This window comes from Anser brachyrhynchus (assembly GCF_964034855.1).
Source record: "Anser brachyrhynchus genome assembly, chromosome: 1".
NCBI classification, from domain to species: domain Eukaryota; kingdom Metazoa; phylum Chordata; class Aves; order Anseriformes; family Anatidae; genus Anser; species Anser brachyrhynchus.
In genome coordinates, this window is record NC_137694.1 from 71964814 (window position 1) to 71990245 (window position 25432).

The 25432-nt window shown below is 42.0% G+C and overlaps 1 protein-coding gene across 7 annotated transcripts in view; it reads right to left on the bottom strand.

The window, feature by feature from the left end:
- Positions 1-1266: 1266 nt before the first annotated feature.
- The window catches only part of ETV6 (ETS variant transcription factor 6), a 145395-nt gene continuing 121229 nt past the window's right edge, over positions 1267-25432 (bottom strand). For 5 of the 7 annotated variants that reach the window (XM_080576616.1, XM_080576613.1, XM_080576612.1 and 2 more), the window contains 3 exons: positions 8192-8334; positions 5369-5469; positions 1267-1963 (listed from right to left, as the gene is read on the bottom strand). In XM_080576616.1, coding sequence (XP_080432742.1) covers positions 1858-1963; positions 5369-5469; positions 8192-8334 — 350 coding nt within the window. In that variant the 3' untranslated portion in view covers positions 1267-1857. Of the gene's footprint in view, positions 1964-5368; positions 5470-8191; positions 8335-9391; positions 17665-25432 lie in introns of those variants that run through there. The other 2 variants (XR_013945108.1, XM_080576617.1) reach the window with 2 other exon arrangements.

Consider the following 25432-nt stretch of genomic DNA (forward strand, 5'->3'; position numbering starts at 1 on the left):
CTCTTGTTAAGTATAGGCTAAGATCAAAAGTCATGTTAGTAGAATAGCTGATAGAAGTGCTATCATGGAAATGTACCTCTTGTTTTTTCGGTAGGAATGGATTAGATTAACCCACTATTTTTTTTCCCCATTTCTAGTATTCATGTTCCCATAAAGAGGTTCTCTGTTTTTAATGAACTGGTGTGGACTTGATTTCTTCCAGACATCATGTGATTCCTGCAGTTTCTCTGCATATCTTCTCCCTTTGCAAGTATCATTTCTGCTGCTAGGTATTCTTCCCATTAAAAGACCCACTGCTGATGGATGGCTGGATACCTGGACACCACAGACTTCCCTGTCATGATGGCCTAAGCAATGTGAAATGAAAAAGGCCAGTAGTTTCTCTGGTATCGGACATTAAGGGCTGCTGAGCTTCTGGCAACCAAACTAGGAGTGGCTTTTTGCCTCATGCAAAGCACCCTCATGATGCAAACCAAATCAGAGGTGTAAAAAACAGGGTACCTTGCAAAGAACAAAAACAAAACCCAAGAAAGAAACATGTATCTAGGGTTTCTTTTTTCTGGTCTTTTAAATCATGTTAAAAACAGGCAAGCTGAGACAAGATTCCTGGATGGCAAAGCTGTGGGGTGGGGAAGAGTTGTGAGAGGCATAAACAAACAAAGCCAAAATCAATTCCAAGGTATCAGTACAGCTATTTGGTCTCTAGTTCTCTACCATCAGTTTTTAGATTGGTGAATCATCTACCTCTCCAGTGGCACAAAATGATCCTGGAGTAGTTTCTGAGTAGTACAAACCATATGATGGGTCCCTTTGCACTGTCCTTAAGATGTAAGGAACAGTCCTTCACCTTTCACCCCAAAATTGCTAGCAGGTAAAAGAAAAAAAAAATCCCTTTTGTAATTTCAGATGTTTCAGCCTTTGCTTTTTTATCAAAGGCTCTGATCTGAAATTCTGCTTTGTGCATATATTGTGGGGTTTACGTATAAACATATATATATATGAAATGTTTCTCTCTATATACATATATATTTATATTCATCCCTGCCCCTCTCCCCCCCACTCCATTCTATCACTTCTTTACTAGAGGGAGGGACAATGTCAACATCAGTCTATTGCAGAGGTTTGTCACATTTATTTTTCTCCTCCCTGGAGCACTTAGGTGATTGGTTTTGGTCCATATGCCCTCAGTAAATAGCCACTTGCAGGACTCATGAGCCCAACTACGCTGGAATGCTATCCCAGCCAATACATGAAGGGTGACTCCTCTTCATTTGACAGACATGTGTGGTAAATTCTTCTGGTAGCTTCAACACATTTCCCAGTCGCAGCACATATACATTGATCCAAGCAAACTGGAACCCTTGAGCAAATCCCTCCTGTGTTGCTATTGTTTTACGCAGTGTTACATCATGAGACTTGCACAGAAAATAAGAGTGCTCTATTTCCATAGGAAAGCCTTCCCAAAAAAAAAAGCATAATCTGATGTCTTGTCCTATGTGAGATAAGGAAAATCAAACTGCATGTTTATTAGGGGGAAAAAAAAACAAATCCAACAAAAAAAAAAGAAAAACAACAAACAAAAAAATGAAACCAAAAAGAAAGAAAGAACTCAAGGGAGACTCTGCAGGAACAGTGAAGTAGTGCATAAGTCCAGGCTTTCTCCCCTTTACTTTTCTGCCAGCACCACTTCTGCCTGTTAGTTTGTTTTGTTAAGGTGCTTCAGGTCCTGCATGGTCTTCAAGCTAAGTGGAGACCGCAAGTACTGCTTCTGTGTTGTTGCTTCCCCTCCCAAACTGTGCCAGCCATCCAGGCAGATGTTTCTCCCGTGGACACACAGAGGCGGTGCACCAGTTCCCTTCAGCACTCGTCTTCTTGGTATGTTTGTTCATCCAGTTCCTGGGACTCAAGGTGCTCGAGGCGGTCTGTTCTGCCACTCATAATCTCATCTGGGGTCTTCATGAACCTGCAAAACAGAGAAACAAGTTGATTTCCCAGCGGTCTCAGCCTTTCTCCTTATCAAGATGCTGAGTCCCCTGACCTCTACAGCTCCCCAGAATCATCTTTGCTGTATCCTCTGGTATGACTTGGTATTTCCCAGCTTTTCCCCAGCCTACTGGTATCTTTCCTCCCCATACATGGAAATGAAGTAAGAAAAATCACAAGCATTTTCTCCTGCTCCCTTTTTCTAAAGTCCAAATCAAAACCCACAGTCTTTTCCAAAGAATGATATTTACTTCTTTTTCTTCATATTGTTTGCTGTTGCCATATAAGATGACAGTATGCCACATGTCCACTCATTTACGGAGTCTGGTGACAGAAATGTAAGTGATCTTTATTGTAAGCATATTTCAAAGCAAATCACTTGCGAGGCAGAAGGCTACTCATTTCTGCCAGCTTGTGTGCAGGTGAGTGAAGATAAATATGAAACACCAAAATAGCAGGTCTGGAAAAAGCCAAGGACCAAGTCAGAACAAGCTCTGGGAAATGAAAAAAGCCCTGAGAGAAAAAGCTTTTGGACTAAGCTTTAACTGGGAAAAGGGAACTGTGCACAAAGACAATATCTTCCTGTGTGACTGTAGCCAAGTGTAATTGCAACGTAGCAGTGTCCTCTGTAAATAAATGCCACAGCTCCCAGCACTAATGTCTTGATGCAGTAAGTCTGCAGGGGGTTAGAAACAGAAACTGCCTCTGGGGAGGCATGGCAGCAGTAGGAAATGGGAAAGGACATCCACCAGCCTGCAGATCAGATTTGCAGTCTTGATCTTTGCCAGGGTGCTTTTGTGTACCTCTGCATACGGACAGCACAGAAGAGCTCTGCTTTTTCTTTCTGGATTTAATGGCGCAGGAAGAGAAAATGGCACAGGAAGGATGAAATCCTAGTTTAAACACAAACCACTTTCCTAACTTGTAAGTACTTCTGGAAAAATCAGAATAGGACATGTTTATGCTGGAAGTGTTACAAAATGTTGCATTTCTTCATTAATTATGTACTGGCTAACATTCAGCAGTACAAAATGTGTTAATCAGAGGAATTTTACTTAGGTTGACGATATGCTCAGTATCCTGGCCCCAGTGAAAACAAAACCAACTGACAGGAGCCTCATTACTATCAGTGACCCAGAAAAATCACTGCTGAAGCTAATGGGCAAGATTTGCCTCCTCTTCTGCCTCTGAGGTTATAAAGTTTAGGGCTTTCAGTTTGAAATATCCAGGGCCTCTCAGCAAATGCGTAGCACTGCCTGGAACTAACCTTTTGCCACCCCTTCTAATTTTGGAAATCATGTGCACATGTGCATTTATGAAAAAGAGATCAGCTATGACTCACTTCTGTGTCACTCCTATTTGCATGCTGGAAGAACTCTGCTGATATAAATGGTGTTACGGTGCTCAAAAACTAGCATACAGAAGTGGTGAATCAGTCCCTGGTTATCCAGTGAAAACTCACCAAAGCCTACAGGCCAGACCATGCCCTGATTTAAACCCTGTGCTTGTCCTGTTGATCCTGAGTGAGGATGAAATCAAAATGGAACAATACCACTGTCCCCCTACCTTCTGTCTGTTCTGCTTCCTAAATCACATGGAAGATAGGCTGATAAGAACTGTACAGTATTACTTCGGGAATTCTTTCTGGTCTGTGTTTTAAGTCACGTCATGGAACTCAAAGTATTTGTAATAGCATTTGAATAAATTGAAAAGAAAAACCAACCAACCAAAAGCAACAACAAAACCGAAACAAAACAAAAACCCTAACAAACAAACAAACCAAAACCAAAAATCAACCAGACCAGAACTACCTGCCAACAAAGAAACAGTATCTATGACCTCTTTTGTTGCAGAAGGCATTCTGCCCATTATTAGAAGACCTTCTCTGACTCCATTAAACTTAAAGCTCTGTGCAGATATCTGCAGATGACAACTGCCTGCATGTTGCTTATAAAGTCACATTTCCTATTTTTTTCTGCGATTGCGAGAAATGGCCAAGAAAGGCACATTAATGGCTTGATTTTCTGCAGCTGTTCTTCTTTTTCTCTTCAGATATAAATAGGTCTAAGAAAACAACATCAATAAGTTCTTATTGGGAATTGTGCAAGAAATGCTTTGTTCCCTCCCCCCCCAGTTTCCAAAGGAAATGAGGTTTGTACACTCATGTTTTTTGCTGCCTGGTGACCTTTGGATCTGTTGGTCAATTCTGGGCAAATCTGACTGAGGAACTGAGGTCTCCAAGGGTATTAAGTTTCTACAGTTCTGAGAAAATAGGCAGCCTGGTTGAGGAGAGATGGACTCCTGTTTTGTTTGTGCTCCCACCAAAGGAAAAGCTCAAAGATAAGCACAGGCATTATTCAGCATCACAGAATTCCCCTGGGAAGTGCAATCTTCACACAAGGCTACAAAAACCCAGGCTCCTTTTGCACTGTTGCTTATGGATCAGCTTTAACTTTCTGCCAAAAAAAATTAAAATAACACAGTTGATTTTGCCTGTGATTCCTTTTTCCCTTCATTATCTTTTCTCTGTCTTAAGTCTCTTTCTAAAATGGTATCAACAAGACATTCCACAGAAACCTCTTCAGCTGTAGGTAGTCTGAGTGCTAATGCAGTTCTGTTAGACATTTAAGAAAACAAACTCCAAGACTGCCTTCCTATTGATATCATTTCCAAGAACATTACTGGATCAAGACCAGTAATCCAGACCAGATCCAAAGCAGCCTTTGGCCTAAGTTCAGCACTCTGTGGGTCAGACTTATACACTAGGATTCCCTGATCCTGCCTGCAGAGAACTGGAGTGCTCACACTCAGTGGTTCTGCCAGTTGCACTCAAGTTCATTCATTAACCCTCTGCTTTACACTGTTCAGGGTCCTATTTCCTAAATTCTCGGTTGTATCATCCTATCTGATGTTTTATGATCAGCTCTTGCAGGTCCCTCTCTTCCTTGAAGGCACTGCTGCCAAAGACAAGTTCATCAGCACTTCTCTTCTGCGATGTTGATGCTCTCGAGGAAATGCCAGATTCCTGCTTAGCATTCACCAGCAGCTGTGTCTGTAAGAGTTGAACATGGACTGGATTTTCCAGGAGTTTGGCTGAGATCACAAATCATTTAGCTAAGGTCTTAAAAAATGGCACAGCCTGCTTGAAGTGAGTGAAAAGATTACTACTGACTCCACTGATCACTGAAGCAGGCTTGTATTTTTCTAAATTAGTGCAGTTGTCTTGAAAGCTGGGAAGCACTGGTCTAGACAGCTTTTACAAATGCGTGCCCATTGTCAATGATGTTAGAGCCGTGGCAATGAAGTATCACACACAGAATTCCGTCTTCCATCTTCAAAAACTAATTGTCTGTAGAAAGGAATGGCAAAGAAAAGAAAAAATTACCTGAACAAAAGCCTTTGTCCTGGCTCCTTCCGGATAATATTTAGTTTGTAGTAGTGGCGTAGGGCTCTGGACATTTTCTCATAAGTCATATTTGTTCTGTTCTGTATTTTTCAAAAGAAAAGGGAAAAAAATGTGTTAAGATGATTCATGAAAACCTTCCTAAGCCCCCAAAGGAATTACAGAGCTATCACAGGTAGCTAAAATATCCAAGCCAGTACAAGAAATTACACGTTCCATTATTCTGCTGTTTGCAGGTCCATCCTGCCCCTCCAGCCCTCATCAGGAAACTTTTACGGGTCTCTTTTCATACAGTGCAATTTAAGCTAGAATGTCTACCAAAAATTCCAACTGAGGTTTTTCTATAGTTTCTTGGATCACACATAACAAAAGGCTTCAGCAACCACAAGAGGAGATATTAGATGGAGATGCTCATGCCACATGAGATGTGACAGGTCTGTTCTTAATGAAACCACCTTTTGTAAAAGCATAAGAACAGTGGCTAATAGACTGCATTCGTCAGCAATCCCTGCTAAGAGCGCTGTTCCTCTGGGAATCCCCTCCATTAACTAGTTGATGCTTACTGAGCACTGTGGAGATTGAGAGCCTGTTTCTCCTCTCATTATAGGGGTGTAAATCAAATGGTCCATTAAGTTGTATATGTGCCTCTGTGACAGAGCCTCCCCTTCATTTTGGGAACTGCTGACCCCACAGCCAGAGCACTGCAGAGTGACTGAGGCACGACGCCGCTTCAGCTGAGTGTCACAAGGCAACAGTGATGGGCATAGGCAGAGCTGCATGGGGCCAGCCATCACAGTACTTGCCTGGGTTGGGATAACAGGATCAGTCCCTCAGGCTACGTCTGCATGAAGACCATTTTTCTGGTACAAGAATCACTGTTTACCATGCAGGCAAAGAAACTCCAGCAGAGAGGGAACTACACTGGCACTGGCAAAACCATGTTTGCATGAGTATTAAGAAGCTGCCTTGCCATAGGCAAAACAAGCCAAACTAGAAGAAGCATGTTTTTGCTCTGTGAGCCTTCATGTTAAGAGTTTGGCTTGGCACAGCTCTGTCAATCCGAGACCAGGCAGAAGTCTATAGCGTTGACCTGCCTTTATTAAATGAGACTGATCTGCCTGTCCAAAATGGCCCCTAGTAACAGACCTCCATTGCTTGCCCTGACTTTGAAAAATCTAGACCCTGCTCAATGGGAAGCCCCCTGAAATAGTTTTTGTGTTTTTTTCCATTTCTTATATGCTAAAAGGCCACTACTGTGTCTCCCAAGTGACTAATGGTTTGAAGTAGCTTCAGTTTCAGACAGCCAACATGAGAAACACAAGGCCTAATTATCAGCATGTAGGTGAGGCAAGGGCAGTATTACTCCTCATTCACAGAACTCTTCATCCCATTCCCAGTGCTGCAGCCCAAACCCTCTAGGAGAGATTTAAGTCATGTCACACAAGAAAATCTTGACCGTATCAAGATGTATGCTCATACACAGAATAACAGTATGGTTAAGGTTGGAAGGCACCTCTGGAGATCATCTAGTCCAATCTCTCTACTCAAAGCAGGGACAACTAGAATGGGTTGCTCAGGTCTGTGTTCAGTCCAGCTTTGAACATCTCCAAGAATCTCCAAGAATGGAGACTCCTGTCTCTCTCTGGGCAACCCATTCCAGTGTCTGATCACCTTCCTAGTAAAAATGTTCCACACCTAGGGTCATTCCTCCCCAGGTGTGGAACTCTGCATTTCCCCTTGTTAGGTTTTATGAGATTCCCATTAACACATTTCTGCACAATGTCCAGGTCTCTCTGCAAGGCAGCACAACCCTGTGGTGTATCAACCACTCCTTCCAGTTTTGTATCATCTGAAAACTTGCTGAGGGTGTCCCATCATCCACGTCATTAATGAACATGTTAAATAGTAATGGCCCCAGAATCAATCCCTGGGATAATACCACTAGTGAATGGACTTGGTGCTGTTGATCACAAGCCTTTCAGCCTAGCAGTTCAGACAGTTTTCAGTCTATTTCACTGTATTCTTGTCTTGTCCATATTTCATTAATTTGTCTGACATTACAGGAGAGACAGTCTCAAAAGCCTTTCTTAAGTCAAGATACCCAATATCTACTGTTCTCCCTGCATCCACCAAGCTAGTCATTTTGTTGTACAGGTTGGTCAGGTAAATCTATGTAAATCTATGTTGACTACTCATACACTCAATATGTCTATACTTGTATATATATACACATATAGATATGAGTGTGTATCTGTACTCATATAGATATATGTGTACATACTCAGCCCCATACTGCAAATATCAGTAACTGCTTTCCAGTGAACAAGAAGAGCAACATCTTACACGGAAATACATAATCCTACAGCATTTGATGTCTGTCACAGGGCAACAGTCTCTCCTTTTGTGAAATCTGAACAGAAAGGAAGCTTCTGCTGAGGTGTAGTACACAACTCTTTGCAGACCACATCTTACCAGAACATCCTTAGCATCAGGTTTCAGGAATAAATGATTTGCCTTGAGAGAGAAGGACCGTTAATTCTTATGTTCCTTGTAATTTTATAATTAAAAGTGTTTATAACTAAATGCCTTTAAACCAAACCAACAGGTTCTTCATGTGAAGAGTAAGTTTTAGTGCTTGAGGCCGGATGCTTTATATTTCTAATATACGTACAATGAAAGATTACGACCTTCCAGGAGTAGTTTATATGCACATGCTTCCCTTCCTTTCTCCCCTGTTTATAAGTAAATCTTGTGATGTTACAAAAGGTGATGTGCTGTAGGAGGAAAAATGCATTGCTCCCTTACCTTGTGGTTTCCCCACAGCCGGGCCAGCCCGTTGGGATCCACTATCCGAAATATTTTGGATTCCTTATCTTCCCATCGGATGAAATTTTCGTACCGGCTGTCAGAAAGCAGCTGATAAACATAATCCCAAAGCAACCTACAGTCTGTGAAGAGAGAAGAAAGAAAGTATTAATGATTTTCTTTGGAATTAATTCTGGGAACTTCAGGGTGGATTTATAGTGAAAGCACAGTGGGGAACATGGCTGAAACTGCTACTGCAATCTGAAATGCAAATGACCTGGTTGGTATTGACTAATAATTGCAAAATGTACTGGAATATACATAGTCTCTTCTGATGTGTCCTGGTCCTCCTGACACTGACTGAGCATCTTTATCAAATTACAAGCTGTGTGAAATGACCAACTGATCTTTGTTGTGTTTACTCTTGTACTGACACGCATAAAACCATCACAGTTAGCCCTGATAATGTTGCAGGCTGTTTCAGGGTGGAAATCAAGAATCCTGCATCCTGCTCTCCCTACGTGAGGTTGCCCCATTCTGTGTCAGCTCAAGGGGTCTGAGGCATGGACAATGCTACATCTTTCCTTTGTAACAGAGGGTTTCACTGTTAGAAATCACATAAAACAGACACCTTCTGCCATTTTTGAATTTGCTTTTTATTTTTTAAGGTTCCTGGAAAACAAACAAACAAACAAACAAAAAAAACCCACAAGTATTATAATTACTTGAGTGCTACTGAGAGGTTAAATACTTTCTATTTGGATAATTGAATTCAAATTTCCTCTTGGCAAACACTCCTTAGGTCGCTAATTAAAGGTCTAACAGATACTTAGGTTTTAGTTTAGTGTTTTTCAGTTTCATGGCAGTCTCTTGAGATGGCGGAAGCCAAGAGCTGAGCTGCTCCTACTTCCTGCTTGCAATGTGTGTTGTGAGAAACACTCTGTAGCCAATAACATAGGCTCAGGAGAGGATCTCACTGAAGTAGCATTTTTATTCGCGATTGCAGCGGCAGGCATCCCGCAAGCAGAAGTGCACCTACTAGTTCCATAACACAGTTTATATACTTTTTTTTTTTTTTTTTTTCCCCGAGGACCGGAACCCTCCCCTTTTTCCCCATGACTGGGTTATCCAGGTTCACAATCCATCCAGTGCTTCACAGACAATACATGGCTTTCAGTTGCTGGCCTGTTATAAGTCAAATTTCTTTTGACTTTTATACTCTTTGAGGTGGTAATGTTTCTTACACAGTGATTTCTGCCTAATTGCTCTAAGGATTCTGGTTGTCTGCATTTTACAAGGTTGTCTGTTAAGCTTTCTTATCACTGCAAGCATATCTCAATACCACATTCCTTCCCTCTAAACAATGTAACTCTGTGCAAAAACAACATTTTTTTTCCCACAATTCCCCCCTTTTCTTCTTTATAAATTGTTGGGTTTTGCAAAACTTTTCTCTAAGGTGTAATTTGGTAGGTATCTTCCTCTTCTTCACTTTCTTTGCTTTCCATCTCCTCGATATCATCATCTTATCTGAGTAAGGTGGTGGCTCCATGGTCATTTGTTTCAATAGTGCAGTTTCAATTAACCACTGGATTAGTCCTCCTACGCAGGGGATAATGCAACAGCCGATGGCTGTCAAAACTCCTGCTACTGCGATCAAGGATGTAACTATGGACATTACCATCCTTTTCCATTTACCAAACCAAGATTCCAACCATCCTCTGATGGAAGTGTCTGTTCCCAAGTTTTCTGCCAATTCATTGGCAAGGGTGGTAAGCCCTTGCAATGCTCTAGTTACTATGCCATCCAGGACAGTATTGTTGGGGATAAAAGTGCAACAACGGTTGCCCAGCATCACGCACACACCTCCTTTCTCTGCGAGCATCATATCTAACGCTATTCTGTTTTCCCAAGCTATCTTGCTGGTGGCATCTAGTTGTTCAGCGATTCCTCTTATCGCATCCCTTGTATGACTTATGAATCTCTGCTGATTATAATAAATATAATTAATTCAATCCTCATTCTTATTGATTGTTACCCACCAGAACAGTGACTCAAACCCTGCAGCGATTTGATTCCTGGCTTTATGTTCATTGGGAACTCCTCTAGGCACCCCAATAGAATCTACGTATACTCCATCATCGAATGATACTCCTAAGCTTCTTTTACTTCTTCTGGGTATTTGTGATGTTTCTCTTTCAAATGCCAGGGTGAAGGGTATAGCTAATTGAACAAGTGCACAAGTGCCTCCCCAGTTAGATGTGTGGACCGTAAGATCTTCCCTCCACAGTACCACCAGAGATCTGCCCTGGGGATCTCAAGTCTTGAGCAGTTCCCCATCAAGTCCTTGGTAGCATTCAAGGTCCTCGTGCACAAGGCAAATTCTCCCAGATGCTGGGTAGCACTCACACCCTGCCGTGAGAGGCAAGCTGTATGGTTACCTATAGCTTTGGAGAATACACGGGGAATCCTGATATTGCTATCACAAAAGGAAGGGAATAGCAAAGAGAGAAACTTACAGGCCTCATTTCCCCAGGCAGTCTTTTCTTGGTACAATGCAATCATACATCACATCCCCTGGGAGTCCTTGGTCCACCCCAATGGGAAGGGCACACTATCTGGGCAATTGGTTGTCCCAAGGAACAAGCATAGCAATTGCTATGGTTGAGACTCTGGACAGTATATTTGACCCATTCTATCCAGGCATTCACATCCCCATACCTTGTTTCAATCTCAAATGTTTGCCTAAGATCTTTTATTTCTTTAACTGTGACAACTGCTGCATTTCAAAGAGGGCCTCCTGTTTTCTCCTTGAGTTTCTCTCTATCTTTGGTGGCAATAGAGGATCGTTTCCATTTAGCTATTTTCAACCTGGCTGTTGGGTCTCTCCCAGTTACATCTGCTTCGAGACCATAAGTATGGTTAGTAATGAAATCAGTCTGACTAATCGTTATAGTTATTGGATTACATTGTAGATGCTGACAATTGGGCTGAACGGTTCCTTTAAATATGTTCTTTTTTTTAATTATTTTATTTTTATTTTTCTAACCTCATGAAGTCAACAGCTGACATGGGTGTATGCGACCACCCTTTATGAATGGTTGTCCACCATCCATTAGTCCATCTTGGGCAAGGGGGTCCTTCAAACATCCCTCTTGTCTTAGGTTCAGGACAGAGATATTTGTTCTCTCTGCTCAATTGTTGTTGGGCATTTAAATCTCCACAAGCTAATACCTCACAAGCATCAAACGTGACGGATTGTGGTACATAACCCTCTGTCACATTCACCCATATTTTGACGGGGTATCCCGTCTTTGCTATTATCTGGTCATGCCTTTCCAAGTTGCCAATTAACCAAGGCCTTCTCTGAGGCCTACAATCACTAGAAACAAAATTAATAGTTGATTTTTCCCTGTCATTATTTTTAAACCTTAGGTTTCCAAATAATTATCAATACAAAGAATAAGATGTACACTACTACTAGAACAAAAACCCCTTGGTTCCCACTTTGATTCCCTATAGGCCAGTCCTTTCTCTCAATCACAAGTCACACTCATTAGTTACCTGTGAAAATAAAAGGTTAGTTTACAATTGTAAGCTTTTATCTTGCTCAGAGTCTATTATGAGATTTTTCTTTTTGATTTTAACTTTCAACAAGTCTTCTGTAGAAACATCTTCCCTGGTACTAGGGTCGATGGATGCTTTCACTCGAGTATAGTGAGTCCAACCTTTTTCTGCAGTTCTTACGCCTGTTTCAGTGGTTAGTAGTACTTGAAATGGTCCTTCCCATTCAGGCCAGAGTTTTGATTCTTTCCAGGTCCAAATCAGGACCCAGTTTCCTGGCTGATGGGGGGTGGGGGTGGGGGGGGTGAGCCAACAACCCATGGGTCCTGAGAGATGACAAAGAAGAGGACAACCCCAGAATACAGTTCTTAAGAAAACTCTCATTTCGTACTGTGGTATCTCATCCCTTCTGCCCAGATAGGGTAATCTGAACAGCATCCCATATGGTGAAATTCCTATATCCTTTCTTGGCGCTGTTTGAACCTGGAGGAGTGCTAAAGGTAAGCATTTTACCTGAAGAAGTTGGGTTTCTAACACTAATTTAGTTAATTGCTTCTTTAATGTCTGGTTCATTCGCTTTACCTTCCCAGAAGAGGAGGGGTGCCAGGGGGTGTAAAAATCCCACTCAATCTCTAAGGCCTGTATTAACCCTTGCAGTACTTGTGAAGTGAAATGACTTCCTTGATCTGAATCAATGTTTTCAACTATCCCATATCTAGGGACTATTTGCTCCGGTGATACCTTAGCCACAGTGTTCGCAGTGGCAGATACCAAGGGGAAAGCTTACACCCATCCAGTCACGTTGTCAATTAGGACAAACAAGTACTTAAGTCTCCCTACTTTAACTCAGTACAGTCTACCTGTAGACTTTGGAAAGGTCGAATCCCTGGTTCCCATCCATCTCTAGGTGTGTTACAGATGACCTTTTTATTTACCTTTTGACATATGGTACATCCTCTGCATATTTGCTTCACTAAAGTGTATATTCCTACACAGCCATACTTTCTTAGCACAACACCACATGTTGCTTGCACCTCCCAATGACTCTCTTGATGTAAAATGATTAATATTTGCCTCATTGGTGCTTTATTCAGCATTTCTCTCCCACCAGGGAGTATCCATTTTCATTCAGACTTTGTGGCTCCTGATTCCTTAAAAAAATCTTTCTCTTAAAACTTTTTAGTTCTTTCTTAGGTTTCAACAATTCCCTGAATCCTCTCTGGATTCATTCTCCGTTTTCCCTCAGACATTAGATGCCTTAAATACCTGACTTCTCTTTCTACATATTGTAATTTATTTTTCAATACTCCCAAGCCCTGCTTTCCCAGAAAGTTGAATAGCTTGTTAGTAGTTTCCTTCACAACTGTTTTCTCCTGTCCTGACAATAAAAGATCATCCGCATATTGTAACAGTAACACCTCTCCGTGAGGTTAGAAATGCTCCAAAATCTGTTCTAGAACTTGCCCAAATAAATCGGTGGCTCTGTAAACCCCTGAGGTGAAACTGTCCATCTGTATTGTTGCCGTCCCCATTTCAGGGTCTTTCCAGTCAGAGGTGAAAATACCTTTGCTCTCAGGGCCTGAGAGCACTCCATTAATAGCACTGTTATTCCAGTCTAACAATTTACTATTTGAATGCCCAATTTCATCATCAAATGCCTTCCCAACAAGTTAGTCCCAGCCTTGGTATCCCCTATTCTCCCACGTGCCTGGTGACAGGACGAGGGGGAATGGGCTAAAGTTACGCCAGGGGAGGTTTAGGTTGGATATTAGGAAGAACTTTACTGAAAGGGTTGTTAGGCATTGGAATGGGCTGCCCAGGGAAGTGGTTGAGTCGCCATCCCTGGAGGTCTTTAAAAGATGTTTAGGTGTAGAGCTTAGTGATATGGTTTAGTGGAGGACTTGTTAGCGTTAAGTCAGAGGTTGGACTAATGATATTGGAGGTCTCTTCCAACATAGATGATTCTGTAAGTCTGTGATGATTCTGTGAAAAGTGGCACTGTTATCCCAGCCCCTTCTACCCCCATCACTTTTTAGGGTTTCATTAGTTAACTTAATCCCTGATACTTTGCAGGCCAGTAATGACCTAGCTGCCCCAGTGTATTGGGTTCAATGGCAAGGTTCTGGGGGGCTGCAGTGGCAGCCCCTGTGAGAAGAATCCAGAAGCTGCCCCGTGGCAGATAAGGGACAATTTCATCTGGCCCCAAAGGGGCCCACCGCTGCCCAGAGCCAAGCCATGAGCAACACAATCCGTGCCTCTGTGAGAGCACATCCAAGAAAATGAAAACAAACAAACAAACAAACAAAAACCTGCTGCTGATGGGGTCCTCAATTAAAGGCTTCATCTCCTTCTTAAAACTCCTAACCTCTCTGCTGGTATGGGGGGGGGGGGGGGGGGGGGGGGTAGTTCACCTAAGAGGATACACAGTTAGTGTTAGTACTGTTAGTAACAGGGAAGGCAAAATTCTCAGTATCTCTTATACCTTGTTCTAATTCTTACCAGAGCCTAGAGTACGCTCTTTCTCTAGGGACAGCGTTAATTGCAGTCCCTGTCTCCCTTCCTGGAGCGACTGCTGCTGCCACCGGTGCAATATTAGGATTATAGGGAGCATAACTTGGCTCCTTCTCCGAAAAAGGAATCAATCTTACTGCTTACATATAAATTTAAAGCCTGAATTTTCATCAGACCTGTATTTTGGCCAAAATACTGATGTTTCCTTAATTGGTTCTTTTGTTCAGACTGATACACAATATTTAACCATTTTATTCTTTTATCATTTCCTCTAATTTTGGGATTCTTTTTCCAATTTCTTATCATTCTTCCAGAAGGACTGTCGGTAGGCACTCCCCCAGGGATATCTCCCTGTCCCGTGGAACCCCTATTTTCCCATTTTTCCCAGCGCTTGTCAGGGTGCTGCTACAGAAATTTACCTCCTGCAGGGTACCACACACTAACATTACAATTCTGGAAAATGGGGGTGTACTGCCAAGCACTTTCCCATGCAAGGGGTACCACACACCTATGGGTTTACCAGATTCGCTGGTGTACTGCCAAGCACTTCACCATGCGAGGGGTACCGTACACCAAATTTCCCGAGACTCTTCCTTTTTCTCTCTTATCTCACACTTGACTCGCGTCTGTCTCCGGCCGTGCCCTTCGTGGTGCTACAGAACCACGGATCAGGACTCCACACTTGCTTCGTACAAAAGTGCGTCTCAATCACAAGTCACACAGAGTCTCATCCGACCCCCCAAGGCAATACTTAATATTTCTTACCTTGGTCTGTGCACAGAGTTACCGGATCAATTCTCGAACCCGGAGTGCCTACCTTCTTCCCTTCCCCAGTACTTCATGGATCCTGCCTCTTTAATCAGTCTCGGGCCCTCTGTCAGCTCTCCACAGAACCGCCACCATTGATGCACAGGACCGCTGAAATCAGTAGGGCATGCCTTCCTGCTGCTGCTGCAGTGGGGCTCCCCGGTAGGTGACTGGATCCCGGCTGAGCCCCCAAATTGTGAGAAACACTCTGTAGCCAATAACATAGGCTCAGGAGAGGATCTCACTGAAGTAGCATTTTTATTCGCGGTTGCAACGGCAGGCATCCCGCAAGCAGAAGTGCACCTACTAGTTCCATAACACAGTTTATATACTTTTTTTTTTTTTCTCAACGACCGGGACCGTCCCGTGTTTTCCCATTGACTGGGTAGTCCAGGTTCACAATCCATCCAGTGCTTCACAGACAATACATGGCTTTCAGTTGCTGGCCTGTTATAAGTCAAATTTCTTTTGACTTTTATACTCTTTGAGGTGGTAATGTTTCTTACACAGTGATTTCTGCCTAATTGCTCTAAGGATTCTGGTTGTCTGCATTTTACAAGGTTGTCTGTTAAGCTTTCTTATCACTGCAAGCATATCTCAATACCACATTCCTTCCCTCTAAACAACGTAACTCTGTGCAAAAACATTTTTATTCCCACGGTGTGTACGGAATAACTGGCACCTATGAAATATGGAAAATGAGTTGCATAGAGCTAGGTAGGTGTTCTGCTGCTGTCAAAAACAACACATTTTTTTACAGTGCAATGGCCAGATCCCTCAGATGGACATGTAGTTGCATTTTACTTTGAAAGCAAAACCAGTCTCTGAGACACGGCTTGTTGCAGTGGTCAAAGGATAGGTAACCAAAGGCATCTAGCTTCTAGGTGCTAAAATGAATTTTTGCCACCCTGTCTTTCTTTTCCTTTCTGTCTCAGTTTGATATGTGTTACAACAGGGATGATGATATGTTCATCAGTATGAGAATATGAAATGCTTTTTGAAAAGGGATATGAATAATACATTCAGTGAGTGCACCTGAAATGGTTAGGGATATTAACATTATTGATGGTATTTCCCACTTTCAAACTGTAAGAGTTATCTCTGAAATGTGTACTGACTCTAAACCCAGAGCTTAGTTTGCTGCTGCCCTTACTATAGACTTCTCCTACGGAGAACAAAGCAGTGTATTTTGAAGAGATGATGTCTGGCAAAAAATGCAGACTTCTGTCCTAGCTAAAACCTACTGCAGTGGTAACCTCATCCACAGCCTCTACGAGAGGAAGCATGTAAAAGAAAGGAGGCACTCAGATTTTTTGGTTGGAAAAAACTACCGGCAGCTAGGACCAGAACAGGGCCTGAGAAATAATTTTCTCTTCTGCATTCCCTAATGACTAGCCTAGACTGGCCCCTTCTCTGTGCAGGGATGAAGAGAAACCTTCCTCTCCCCTTCCTCTCATCCCAAGTTGCATATGTAGCCCAGACACCTACCCAAGGCTGCAGATACAAAGCTGGTAGCTGGCTAAAATTAAATGCCAAACACAGCCGCTTCTAACCCCTTGTGCAGTGCTGGGCACAAGTGGCTTCAATCAACTTTCCACCAGTAATTTTTCCCATACATGCACTTAATCTCTCTGACATGCATGCATAAGAATAAATAAATATATATATATATTTTCTAGATTCATTTGTAAAGAGCAAGGGAAGGGAGGTTATATGGCTTTACTGGTCTGCACCTTTTAATGACATGGGATGTGCTCAAGTAATATAGTAATAAGTGCCTTCATAAGTGGTTTCTTGACACACATGCAATTCATTCCTGAGCTCTTTCACTGAAAGGATGTACAGAAAACATTTTTTAGTGCAGAAATCTTTTAAAAAAATCTTTAAGCATCATTTTTTCTTTTCCTTCTCCTTCATTTCCACTGGCTCTGACTCCCCCAAGGCATATTTTGCCAAATGATCACAGTTGGTAATACTGTTGCATTCCAAAAACTACCAGATTTTATTTTTCCTCCTGTGTAATCTTTGTTAACTTTAACAGTAAAACCTGAAAAGTCACAGTCAATGGTTTGTGTTGAATTCACCATTTTAGATTAGTTTTTCCCACAGATCCTCATGCTTTCTTTCTGTCAGGTTCTTCATTAAAATACCGTAAAGGTGATGCGATTCTCTAGGCCAGCAGTGAATCATTCACCAAGGCCACACAAACCATCAGCGGGCAATATGCTGCCACGTGCAAAGCTTATCTGCCAACTGGTCTCCATACAGATGTGCCCAAAAGGTACCTTCCACCTCTGCAGGTAGCTAACAGGTTGCTCCGCAGGTTACTGCAGTTGGATTAAGGATCGAGGGTGGCAGGAATGGTGATTTAGCCAGGAGCTGTGTCTTGAACAGTGGGGGCTGAATTAGGTCAGAGCAGTGCACTCCATGTGGATCCCAAATACTCCAGCAGCTATGAAGGCTGTCCACATAGCCATGCTCCAGGGTTTATTTCAGTATAGGAGTAACTCTGGCTTCTGCTGAGGCCTACAGGTTCCACACAGGGCTGTGTTGGGCTTGATCCGGCCCCACTAAGAGGTCTGTCTTGCTGGAAGCTGTTTCAAATTGCAAAACATTCACTTAGCTGGTATTAAGGAAAAAAGACACTTTTTGGTCAACGTGTGAATTTATTAGAAATCTGAGGGGAATGGAAAGATGCGTGGGTCTGTGGCTGAACCAGTGCTTTCAGGACTGTGCTAGGAGGGAGGTTGCTGAGGTTGTTGACGGGCATATGGTCCCAGCATGAGAGTGCTGTATGGAGTCGGTGTCCCAAAGTCAGTCATTTGGGTTTCAGTGTGCCACCACTGCTAGTCCTAGAAGTAGTAGCCTTCCTTGGCATCAGAGGGAGGGGTGGCACTTCCACAGAAACATGTGAATGTCAGACTGTCATATTCCTGAATACGCAACCCATGGCAGATGTTCTCTGATTACAGTAACTTACAGCTAATATTTACATTTCTGCAGATATATCATTTGCCCAAAACTTTACTTTCATCTCATTATTTGCAATGTGCAATGTTATTTATAATCAATAGCGTTATGCTGTAACTATGCTTCAGAAAATTTCCAAGTGTATAAACACAACTTTTACTGAAGGAAATGGCTGACTCTTCATGTCTTCTGTACAGAGGCCCCTGGAAGAGTTTAAAGAACCTGATGTATCCTTAAAAATTGACTGGAACTGTACACACTATGAGCATTGCCAAGACTGTACATTCACCTGTGTGTGACTAGCAAGTAAATTCTAGTCTAACATAATGGTTTTGGTTATTTTTCATTGGCTGTTATTACTTCCCACACACACAGCTTCTGCCCTCCCTTCACAAAACCGAGAAAGTACAAAAAAAATCAACCTGAGATGTCTGGGTGGCAAATTATTGGACTAACAACAGAGCTTCAGACTCTGAGAAGAGGTCATATTCAAGGGCAGATTTGTTTTTTGTTGTTCATTTAATTTTTAGAATAGATTCAGGCTAAGCTTGAATATAAATATTCCTCAAATGAGAACTCAGATCTGCATCTTGAGATCTTCATAAGAAAGTCCCAAGTGATCAAGGGCCTCACCCCATATTCTAAACTGACTGAGCTGCTCAGACTTGCAGAGGTATTTAGTAGGCTGGTAGAATTGCAAAAACAAGAAAACAAAACAAAACAAACAAACAAACAAAAAGCAACAACCACCCAAGTATCTTAGGCCTCTAAATCTCTGTTTGCTTCAACAAGAAACCTGAAAATTCTTGAAAATTCTGCTTGGCTCCTACAACGAATTTTAATCTAGTCTTCAAAAGCTACACTTGTCAATCAGCAAATTTAGATATATGTCTAAGTTGCAATAATTTAATGAGCTGGCATGCATCAATTCAACAATGGAAATTGTGTCTCCAGCTACTGCAAACAGGAAATAAAAAGGATTAAACAGCAGAAGCACTTTGCAGAGTACCTGCATCAGTGCCTTAATTCAAGTTTCAAATGGTAGACCTTTAGGAATGTGAACATTGGCACTCTTTTTTTCTTTTTGGAAGTGGGTATCTTTCTCTGTGATTTGCAGGGTTTAAAAAAAAAAAAAAGAGGTCAAAGACTACTTGATGATTCTTTGCCAGTGTAATGAATTTAGAGTATACTAGAGCCCATGTAGAGTAGACTGCAGCCTATGAAATTCAAGAAAACCTAAGAAAAGGCAGTGCTAGCAAATGCTATAAAGGAGCTTCTCCACTGGGATAGGGACACCTCCACAGAAGGCTGGTAAGAACAATACAGAAGTTGTGTTCTCCAGGAAGGTCAAAACTGTTAAATGTTTTTTCAGGATGGATGGAGAAACTGAGAAAGGGACTTGTTTGCAGATGGTTGCTTTGAAAGTTTAAGTCATTTATTTGAAGAAACTCTGGATGCTGTGAATGTCTCCAGGAAGCCAAAGCAGTTCCTTGTATGTCAGAAGGCCTCCAAAGGAGCAGTTTTATGGTAGGACTCTCCACAGGGTATGTGTTGGCTAGCGAGCTATGGCAAGAAAGCACAAGGATGTTGCCGAAGCCTGGCAAGTTTACACATGTGGGAGATTCAGTCAGGGAGTTGAGTCAGGGCTGGTACCTAAATTGTTTGGGCATGCTGCAATTTCCTGTCTTTTGGCTTATTTTAGCTTTCTTAGAAAGTAGCTATGTCTCTGTAGCACAAGGACACAACATTTCCCCCCTAACACACACATACTTTTTGTTTAAGTGAACTCAGATTGTTGAAATGTGTACAATCTGAAGCTAAAGGGATTTATCTGAGGAGTGAGCTGGGACTGAGAGGCTTTAAGGTGATGCAGTATCAATTACTGACTGTTAAACCCCTTTGACAGCAGCAAGCTTGCCTCCTTGCACTAGTTTTAAGCCCCCCTTTCACGTGGCAGAAGCACACAAGCCTCAGCCACTCCTCCTTGGCATGATCAAACTCAAGTTTCTCTTTTACAGTTTCTCAGTTTTTCTGTCTGAAAAGCTGTTTACTGCCCATGTTTACAGCACTCCTTCAGCAATGTTACAGAAAAGGGGTGACTGTATTATTGTTGTTAAGAATCCCTTGTGACAGTCAAATACATGCTGTGTGAGTGAAGGCATGTATTATAAAATCTTCATTCAAAATATCCTTTAAGTGTAGGGGCAGAGTCTTCTGAATATACACCTAAAGGAACACTGACATATATATGCTTCCTAACGGCTGTATGATGGTAATACATATATCCCTTAGACTTGAAATACCATCTCATAATGATCTATAAATTCAACATTATGTGTTTTAGGTTTCAAATATTTTGATCATTGTCCTGTCATTAGGAAATGGCTTCTCTGGTATCAATTTGCCAAGGTAGACACACATGATGTTACAGTGGTCAGATAACTCTTAAATACGTGCTCTCTTAGACTCAATAATGCTGCTAACAGTATAGGCATATATATGCAAAGACCTCTTTTGTTCAGAATATAACATTCTTCTGCAATGCAATATTCTCTAAAACATACACTGCATCTGAGACCCCTGTTGTCTAAGTGAGGCCCATGGCACTGAAGTAGAGCTAACTCTCTTCATGTATCAACTACCAAAATCATCTCTTAACCACAGAAATGTTCTAAGTTCCACCCACATCTTGCCCCGAAGATCATTATATAGAATGCATTTAATCTAGCAGATGACTGACTTGGAAGCGAGTATGGCTTCACAAAGAGACTATGCCAAAGTAACTTTGTCATACTCCCCTCTAACATCAGCTGATGACTTACCCCTTGCTGAGTAGGTTAGCCTAAAATTTCTCCAGCATGATATCATTTGACTTGAATGGTTCTGTGATTTCTACCAGCTGAAAAGTTTCCCCAAACTCAAGCCTCTTTTTTTTTTTTACAAGGCAGTATGTGCTTCAACTGCATTTGCTCACAGCAAAGCAAACATCATGCAAACAGCTGTTCACAACTGATGCTAATGGACAGAACTTATCGAGAACTACTTATGGTACTCTAGTTTCTGTAAGCACACCTGAAGTGTGGCTAAGATAGTTAACATGGTGATGATCACAGTATCACAGTTATGAAGTGGTAAATTTCAGCTGACCATAGCTGCTGCGAGGATAAGGTCCCAATATCCCTTCTATTTTATCCTTCCTCCTGCTGCTTACCTTGTGCTGGCTCCAATTTTGTTAATTTCTCTGTAAGCTGACTTAATTCACTTAAACAGAAGAAAACCAACCCTGCAAAAAACACTGGCCTGCTTTCTGCCATTTGAGAGCTGTATCTGCTTTTAGGAAAATCTGGTGAATGCTACAGCCAGCACAAAGAAGGTGGCAAGACTACACTGGCAGAGCGGGCAAGGATAGGGAGGAAAGAGGGAGAGGCACAGAAGGTGCCTGAGGACTTTCAGCCTACAATCTGTGATCATTCCCCTTGTTCAAGGAGGTCAGAAAGTCTCTGAAAAGAGGACACTACTTTGGGGCATCTGGATTTGTTTAAACTGCAGCCAGAACCAAAAAATCATGAAGTTGTTAATGGCTGTTCACTTGTATGGAAACAACAACAACAACAAAAAAAAGACTGGGAAAGAACTCCTGTGTCCTGACTTGTTTTAGGCTTGCCATGGAGATGAGTTCCAATTGCATTTTAACCATATCCTAAACTGTGCATCAGGCAGAGCTTTCTGGACATGCCGAAAGGACCTTCAGGCTATCAAGCTGGTACCTCATGCTCACCAGGCTGGCTGATACTGTAAGTCATTTCATGAGTATGGTGAGAACTAGTTTATTAGCTTTCTTTAATCACACAAATGGAGAGGAAGGAAAAATAAAGCTGGTGAGGAGAAGGAAGACATATGGCTGGACCATATCAGATCTTCTTTATATTTGCTGAAAGCCTTTTCTGTGGCTAAAGACAGCAAAGACAGAGAGAAAGAAAGAAAGAAGTGCTACAGCAGGATTACTGCTGTGCTGAGACAGTTCTGAACAATCCATCCTCAATATCTATTTAATTACATGTATTTTAGAAGACAAAACTACAAAAAAAATTAGTAAATGAATCTCATGACTAAAGGGTTAAATGGCTCTAAGCACTGGGATAGGATAAGTATTGATACTGAGATGAAGCTGTCCTGCTCATCACTATCTGGTAATCTGTGTCCAGGTTACCGAGGGAAAAAGGGTTTTCTTTCTATGAACAGTGTCTGCTGTTAGAAGCAGAATGGTAAGCTAGTATAGTAAAGCCAATGTTTCTATGTGAAGAAACCTTCTGACAGACAACTGTTTGTTCAGCTCTGTAAATTCAAGCTGGGGCTGGAGAAAGAGGTTGCCAGATCACACAATAAAACAGTTGTATGTTGCTTCTGTCTTGTACCCAAATGCTGAGTGGGAGACCAGGCAGAAGGAGAACAGGAACCTGAGATTGTCATGCTGTGAACAGTTGTCGAAATAACACAGAAAGATGAGGCCAAGCTCTGCCTTTGGCAGTAAGAATGTGTGAGGGGTAGGAGGCTCCAAAAGGTTCATATCCCTCATGTGACTGTGGAAAAGAGCACTCGAATCACAAAGAATATGTAATGGATGGGCCAGAGACTAGGAAGGGACAGTTTGACAGATAAAGATCTTGGAAGCTAAAGGCTACTGTAGTAAGAAATGTGATCCCTGTCCTATTCTTCTGCTCCATCCCTCTATCCCCAACAAACAGACAAGTATTTCCAGTATTAAGTTTCAAATGTTGTTCTTTACCTGCTCCACCCCAATGATAAGGGAGCATTCTTCCATTTATCTTGCTAAAGGAGTCTGCCTCTGATCCTCCTATGGCTTTTCCTCACTTTTATTGCTCATGAAGGGCAATGACAAGTAACAGGGAGAGAAATTCAACCTCTGCCTGTTTCCATGCACTTTAATATCCTCCTACAAACACCTCATATCTTGTTTGACATCAGAAAAGGGACCAAATGCTTTATGAGGATTAAAGATGAACCTTCATCTTCTGAATTCTACTTTATGGAGGCAGATAAAAGTAGGAGTGACTTTACTACAGTAAAGTACCCAACAGGGGTAGTGATTTGTGACCTCACAATGTGAAACGCTCCACTGTCTTCTGTTACAAGCTCAGTTGACCCTTGACTTGTGAGGTATTTGAGCTGTTGTTTTGTTTTTTCAAAAACAGAATATCATTATTTACTGGAGACCACTGTCCAAGGACCTCACTTCTATGCTCCGTCAGAAAGCCAGTGCATGGCTGGAGGATGTGGCTCCTGGTATGTTCCCAGGAATTCCTTCCTGAACGGACTTCTTCATAAGCTGTAAACTTGTCAGTTCTGATGGGCCCCTCGCAGAAAACTGGAATGTGACCTCCCTGTCTGGGGGTTAAACCTCCTCATTTAGACATAGCCAAACCCTTCACTAAACTGAGATGGAAAACAGTATGTTACAGGGACCTCATCTATATTTGGAGTCCTATCAGATTAAAGGTGTGCATTTGAATTAACATAAAATGGCATAAACTTCCGTATGCCACTTGTAACAGATCAATATTAAAACCAGTCTTAAATAAGCCTATCTCTGAAGAGAGTAAAGTGTAGTGTCAACATTAAGGTGTATTTTCCTGGTTTAACTAAGAGGGTTCAAAGTGATGCAAGTATGCTTTATAGAAGAGAATCTGAATTACTGACATGACTCCAGCCTGAAGAAAGTGTGAAATATCAGGGAAAATAAAGGTAATGTCTTCATTAAAAAGCTATGTACTTCAAGTGTTTAACATCCTGCTGAACTCAATGAAAGCTGAGGGTAGTCTGAACCCACTTACCACATCTGTCTAGCCATGACACGTAGATACTACAGTACAGTAATGAGAAGGATGAAGACTAAATTAAATGGTTGAGCATTCCTATAGCTTGGTCAATCCTAGCTTCTGAGTAGACCAGAACAAGCCCCGGCTGCAATTTCTGCTCCTGCAACTGTGCAGCACGGAGGCAGCTGTAAAGCAAGACACCTCACAGAAAATCTGAAACTATCTATCCAAGTTATTGCCATTCAGCTATTGCTTGAGTGTCATTAGTTAAACCGGCAGGGAAGGCACACTTTCATGCTGAAATTAATTGTTAATGCCATGTTAAGATGACTCTCAAGGTTATAATGAAAACTTATCCTATGAAAATGAACTCTATGAACTTAATTGTCATCCATACTTCAGTCTCTTTATAGTAGTCTGGATTTCCACTAAGGGCTTAAAATGGATGTGGCATATACTGCAAATCTAACTCTGTACATGACTGCAAGGGCAGGTGATTTAACGAGGCCAGAAACATTATCATTGTCAATCCAAATGGGAGTGACAGGACATGCCTACATCAAGAATCCCAGGTTCTTTCAAGGCTCTGATCTGTTGCCCTAATACAAAGGAGGTCAGCTACTTGGAAAGCAAGCACTGAATCCCCAACCCTTACAGCTTAGCATGCTAAAGTGAACCAGTATTTTGGCTTTCTGTAGTTTGCCAGGCTGTAACTTCTACCTGTTCAGCTGCTAAGACTGGAGGTGGGTCTTGTCACAGCTGCTCCCAAGTAAAGGCCATGCTTCACAAAAGCTCACCAGTCAGTATTATGTTGTCAGCCCTGGCTGGGATCATGTCTCATGGGGGGTGAAGATAGTCTTGGAGTGCGTAAGTAGTCTCCTATACAGCACTAGCAATGATATGTGCTTTCTTAAAGAAAACAGCATACCTCTAGGGAGGCACACAACAAAAGCTAAGCCTCTGCAGCTTGGCTTGTCAGTCCTCATCCTCTGCAAAGGAGGAGAGAGCTATCATTTTCAGTTCAGATATGAATTCAGCACAGTGAAACTCATGAGGCAGCTCTGGAAGGGGGACAGTAACAAATCAAACAGTGATGCACATCCCTGTCTACATAGTAAGCTTGAGGGCTGGTGCACACAGGGAACCTGACTTTCTTTCCAATATCAAGTGCTACAGTAGGTCTCTGTGGATATGTCTGTCCACAGCAAGTGAATGTCTTCTACTAGTTTTCTACTTACAAAGCAATATTGTCATTCTGGAATAAAGTCACTTACCAACCACCGGATGACTGTAAGAAGGAATTAGGTTCAAACCTTTACTACTAATACCTGTTGTGCTCACTGACTTACACCTGTAGGCAATCCATAGTGCAAAAAAAAAGACCAGAAAGGCCGAATTAGGTTCTAGAACCCAAATTACTGTCCTAGTAGTAGATGGGCACACTTTTGGGCAGGTTCTGCTTTTACATAGAAGATACAACTGCAACACTGATGTGCAAGTGCCTATTATCACATAGATAATAGGCAATAGACAAAAGCAGGAGCAGATAGCTCAG